At 37.3% G+C, this 5,715-nt stretch overlaps 1 protein-coding gene across 1 annotated transcript; it reads left to right on the forward strand.

Moving 5' to 3' along the window:
• Nucleotides 1-3,373: 3,373 nt before the first annotated feature.
• Nucleotides 3,374-5,235, forward strand: LOC113338171. Its single transcript, XM_026583653.1, has 2 exons — nucleotides 3,374-3,919; nucleotides 4,174-5,235. The coding sequence occupies exons 1-2, from the start codon at nucleotides 3,374-3,376 to the stop codon at nucleotides 5,233-5,235; spliced, it is 1,608 nt and encodes a 535-aa protein (XP_026439438.1).
• Nucleotides 5,236-5,715: the final 480 nt, after the last annotated feature.

The following is a 5,715-nucleotide window of genomic DNA, read 5'->3' on the forward strand; positions in this document are numbered from 1 at the left end:
AGTGGTAGTAAAAGTTCGTTGCTCGGACTTGTAAAGATTTAAAAATAAAAATATTAAAAATATGGGCAAGAGTACTGGGACTAATGATTCGGCCAATCTTCATAAAATAGGGCTCAATGAATTATTCTCGACAATAATCGCTCAAAACATAAGTTATATGGACTCTTATTTTGCCAAAGTAGATTCTCAAAAAATTGCTTGTAAATGTTAGGCATGGAACATCAAATCACCTAAGCTAAGCATGACCCATCTAATCAAATAACACCTAATTTAATCAAATCATATTTCAATTAATTTTTAATGCAAAAGTCTTAAAAAGAATTAATTACATTACCCATGTATGAAGCTCGGTCTCCTCCGTCGTCCCAGTGTTGGGTTTAGCTCATCATGATAAAAACACGCTCAAAATATTTATTTATTGCTCAAATGGTGTTTACAATGAAGAGAAAAGGAGAAAATGGTGTAAAACTGTAATCTGCGACCCACAGTAAGCGTCACAAATGAACGATAAAAGAGAAGTGCTATTGTCGTTGTGGTTCTAAGACCCACACCTACGACCCACGCCTGTGAGTCTTTCTCACTGTTGATAAACCATTGCCCTTGCGAGTCCGTTCTTCATGTTCTTCATCTTCATCACGAACAGCAGCAGCAGCAGAGAGAATTCGTGATTCTTCCTCTGCAGCTTCCTCTCTTCTCCTCCCAACTCTCGACACCCTCTATTCTAACCCAAGAGTTATATTTATACACCTTTGGACCAAGAATAACTTCTCATTAATCCAAAAAATCTTCCCATTACTCGGCAGTGAATGAAAATATTCCCAAGAAATTTTCTTTCCATGCACGCGTCTGCTGGCTTGTTTTAACCTCTCCAAATCTTCATAGGATGTATTCAAATCAATAGGATAACTTCTTACCCATTTGGTCACGTAACTTCCATATAAACAAGAAAATGCCGAGAATAACTCAACTTCCCTGTTTTCGCATCCCACGATTATCCAACCCAATCTAACTCGATTTGAACACCCATACCAGCTCTGTCTAGGCCCTAGGAACAAACCCAATCAATTTGGGTCGTTGAGTCTCCTTTAATCCCGTCCAAACTGCCAACCCCAAATCTGCCAGTTGATAACAATTTTCCCGCCAATTTTGGTTTTTGAATTTGGGAAGAAGATGTCCTCCCCCTAACCAGAACTGGGGTGCGAATAGCAGCTGCCTTGGGGTGACCTGGGGGTGCCCCTTAGCAATTAGGTTAGCCCTTATCCAAAAGCGAGATTCCGAATAACACTTGTCCTCCGGGTGACAAAATCAACTTTTCGAGCCGAATTTTCTAAAAATGTTTATTTCCTAAAAATACATAAAAACACAATATTAGTACAAAAATAAAGTTCCAACAATACAGACATTGAGGACAAATTAGACACAAAAATGTGTCTATCAGTGAATAATAATTAAAATTATTAGGACCTGGACCAGAAATATTACTTTCATGAAGCTCAATTGAAGTAACAAATTCCTGATCACTATGCCTATATATATTTCAGATTCTTCATCAGCATAATCCTTATCATAATCATTATCATAATAACATGAAGATGGTCGAACCTCATCAAAACAAGTAGTGTTACCAATTCTAACCTCGTCATCTTGATTATGTGAATAACTATCCTCATTTTCAAGGGTAATATTGGAAATACTATATCGGCAATTAAGACTATTTTGAGCAATTCTTTCTTCCATCTCTAACACATACCCATTTGAATTTTTAGTCGAATGCCTCATGATTTCTTCTAACAAAAGGTTAGGTTCATTAAAATTTCTAGGTTACATCTCAGTTAAATGCTTAAGGGTATCTTCGAATGAAGGTTTACTCATTATTGCAGTTCTTTCCTTCATCTCTAACTCAAACCTGCGTGTCATCTCAGTCAACTGCTTGAGGAACTCTTCTAAATAAATAAAATGATCATTGAACATACGGGGAACTAGTACTTTAATATTCATTATTTTCTTGCTCGTATGACCAGTGCGCGTGCGAACAGTAATTGGGCTCACCGTGCTATGATCCATAACCTTTAAAAGGTTGGTGTTCCCCAAAACTATCCATATTATGGTAATGGTACAAATAGTGCCCATTTTGAAACTCATTCGGATATTCATTATGTTAGAGCACAGCTCAGTTGAACCCACTAAGCGTTGGTATGTCAAGTTCGGTTGTCATATTTTAGTGAATCAAACTCATCTAAGAGTCGCTTGATAATATACTAGAGACAACTTCGTATAGGTTAAACTAGAAACTCTAGGAATATGAGACATACAAGTATTACTCGAAGACCTGAAGAACGTGAAGAAGTAACGAGCTACAACGACGACATCATCCTTCCTCTTGAGGTTAGTAATATTGACTTGAACTGTTTCATTCCTAACGTATCTTTCAAGTCGTGTTATATTGAAAACATAATTGCGAAGCTGTGAATGAATATTTTTCTCTAGTAGTGAGACATGATCATATTATCATAGTATTAAAGAATTAGACTATGAAGTATAACGCTTATCTTTTGTACTTCGTAGATATAACATCGACATAATCGTATGAATGCTATTGTGATTATGTGTATGGGTAAAGGTGAAGATTTCATCCCAGGAAACAATGTTTTACATTTGTTTAAAGGAAGTAAATTCATGAACTTGTTTTATGAATCGAAAAGGAAATCGCTAGGCTTATTAGTAGTGTTATTCATTGCAATCTTTGGATTACCAATACGTGTGAGATGGTAGAACCGATCATAACTTGTTATGTCTTGGTATAACTAATCACAATGCCTGACTTATGATTTGTGTCATATACCTACCTTATTTATTATTATGTTCAAGGTATGCCAGTAGTAATAGTTACGGGTATACTAGTTATTGGGTGTATCTTCTGTTTTGGAGGGAGGGGATTAGATTTCTTTAGCCGTTGGATTAATTACACGCGTCTGTAATCGGTTAGTCACCTGGGGATAAGGTGGAACCAATAAATGTGTAAGAATTCTGGTTTTGTCGGCCATGAATGAAACAGTAATTTAGATTCTATTCTTCCTCTCTAGGCTGGTTCTCTGAATCAGATTTCCTTGGTTACCCTAATATGTGTGGTAATTTGTTGTGGAAACACAATAATTGGCACCAGAGTCGTTCTATCCTCTCAATGGGTGGAGCAAATCATCCTACCATTAAAGACGTGAATGAAGATCTTCAAAAAAAATCATAGAAATTTACTAAACAAATTGATGATCTCTCTTCACAATACAACACCCTTTCTTTCCAATACAACGACCTCGCTGCGCAAAACAAAGAGATGAAGGAATCTGTATTGTCGAGAGACGACTTTGTAAAATACATGGAGACTTTTACAGGCAAGAGGCAGGAAGAAACAAGAGATTCAGGTGGAGAATCTCATACAAATTCTTTCCAGCTCGGAGGGTTGATGTTCAATTATCCACAAGGGGGTCATGATTCTAACAGCGTCCAACGTTTACCAAAGTTGGATTTCCCAAGATTTGATGGAGAGAACCCCAAAAGATGGATTCAAAAGTGTGACAGGTATTTCTTGCTCAACAACATTAGAGATGAACACCATAAGGTTACTATGGCCGCTATGCATATGGAGGGAAAAGCAGATAAGTGGTTAACCAATCTGCAGTCTACTAGATCTATTACTTCCTGGTTTGAGCTAGCTGAGCATGCTTGTATTAGATTCGAAAATCCTGCAAATGACAACATCTTAGGCGTATTCAGTAAGATATCTCAAACCACTACTGTAGATGATTATTTTGAGCAGTTTGAGAACTTAAAAGGGCTTTTATTTCGATATTATCCTATGTTGAATGAACATTATTTTGTGATGAGTTTCATTGGTGGGCTAAAGGATGATATCAAGCACTCCGTCAGTATGTTTCATCCTACTACATTAATGCAAGCATTTTCACTTGCTAGGATGCAAGAATAGACCCTCAATAATCAACAAAAATTTACCATGCCTACCAATAATTTTTACCCACCACTAAATAATCTAGCCACCAAAATTTTTCTCCTGAGCCTAATTCCCTCCCACCCTTTCTCCCATTACCAACACCCGCCACTCAGCCTTCTAGTTCTGCACCACTACCTATTAAAAGACTCACACCTGACCAAATACAGAAACGCAGGACTCTAGGGATTTGTTTTAATTGTGATGAGGTTTATAGGCCTGTCCATTTCTGTAAGAAGCAACATCTATTTCAAACGGTAGCTACTGAAGAAGAGGTAGAGTCTAATGAACAGGAAGAAGCAGTCACTGATTGTGAATATCCTCCTACAGTTGAGAGTGACATGGAAATATCCCTTCATGCACTTACAGGACATGCCATTGGAGACACTATTCGCATTCCAGGGATTCTTCATAATTGTAAAATTTCTGTTCTCATTGACACAGGGAGTACTCACAGCTTTATTGACTGTGATTTAGCTACTTCCCTTGGTTGTGATATTACCCCCACTGCTAATATATCTGTTACAGTTGCTAATGGTGACAAAACTGTCAGTAATGGGATTTGCACTTCCTTACAGTGGAAAATGCAGAACCATTCTTTTGCAGGAAATCCGAGGCTACTTGCACTTGGTGGATGTGACATAGTTCTAGGAGCTGACTGGCTAAAAAAGTTGGGTGATATTACTTTTAATCTGTCTAACCTGAGTATCACTTTTTCTTACAAAGGCACATACATTACATTAGTGGGAGATACTTCTCCACCTACCTTAAAACAGATTGGCCCTAAAGGAGTGAAGCAGTTCTTTAAGAATAATTCTCATGGTATTTTTGCTCAGCTGACATCTATCACTATTACTCCACCTCCACACCCTACTCCACCAATCATTTCTGAAGTCCTTCAAGACTTTCAGAATGTTTTTGCTAACCCCACCCAACTACCACCACATAGATCCTTAGACCATTTTATTCCTCTTATACCCAATTCAAGTCCTGTAAATCAGAGACCATATAAATGTCCATTTTTCAAGAAGTATGTGGTTGAACAATTAGTGCAAGAAATGTTGCATAGTGGCATCAAACAACCCAGTCATAGCCCATTTGCATCTCCCATTCTTTTGGTCAAGAAGAAGGATAATTGTTGGAGATTTTGTGTGGATTATTTGAAGCTCAACAACATCACCATCAAAGATAAGTTTCCTATTCCCATAATTGATGAACTATTGGATGAATGACATGGTTCTTGTGTGTTTATTAAAATTGATTTAAGGGTTGGCTATCATCAAATAAGGGTTACTATGCAAGACATTTATAAAACAGCTTTTAGAACCTACCAAGGACATTATGAATTCAAAGTGATGCCTTTTGTCCTAACTAATGCACCTGCAACTTTTCAGGCTTTGATGAATTACATCTTCAAACATATCCACAGACAATTCATTCTAGTCTTCTTTGATGATATTCTTGTTTACAGTCCTGATATGGAAACTCATGCCAAACACTTACAAATCACCCTTTATATTTTGAGACAACATCAATTTTTTGCCAGAATTTCTAAATGCTACTTTGCTCAACCTGAACTTGAATATTTAGGCCATATTATCACAGCACAAGGGGCGGTGGCTGACCCATCTAAGATTTATGTTATGACCAATTGGCCTATTCTAGCAAATGTCAAGGAAATCAGACGATTTCTAGGTCTCACAGGGTATTAC

The sequence above is a fragment of the Papaver somniferum genome, unplaced genomic scaffold, assembly GCF_003573695.1.
Source record: "Papaver somniferum cultivar HN1 unplaced genomic scaffold, ASM357369v1 unplaced-scaffold_181, whole genome shotgun sequence".
NCBI lineage: Eukaryota > Viridiplantae > Streptophyta > Magnoliopsida > Ranunculales > Papaveraceae > Papaver > Papaver somniferum.

What these genes read in the sequence shown, in the direction of transcription:
- LOC113338171 (XM_026583653.1), top strand. Translation starts at nt 3,374, where the DNA reads ATGGAGACTTTTACAGGCAAGAGGCAGGAAGAAACAAGAGATTCAGGT. An exon ending in AGGATGATATCAAGCACTCC is followed by an intron (nt 3,920 to 4,173) that starts GTCAGTATGTTT and finishes GACCAAATACAG; the next exon opens with AAACGCAGGACTCTAGGGAT.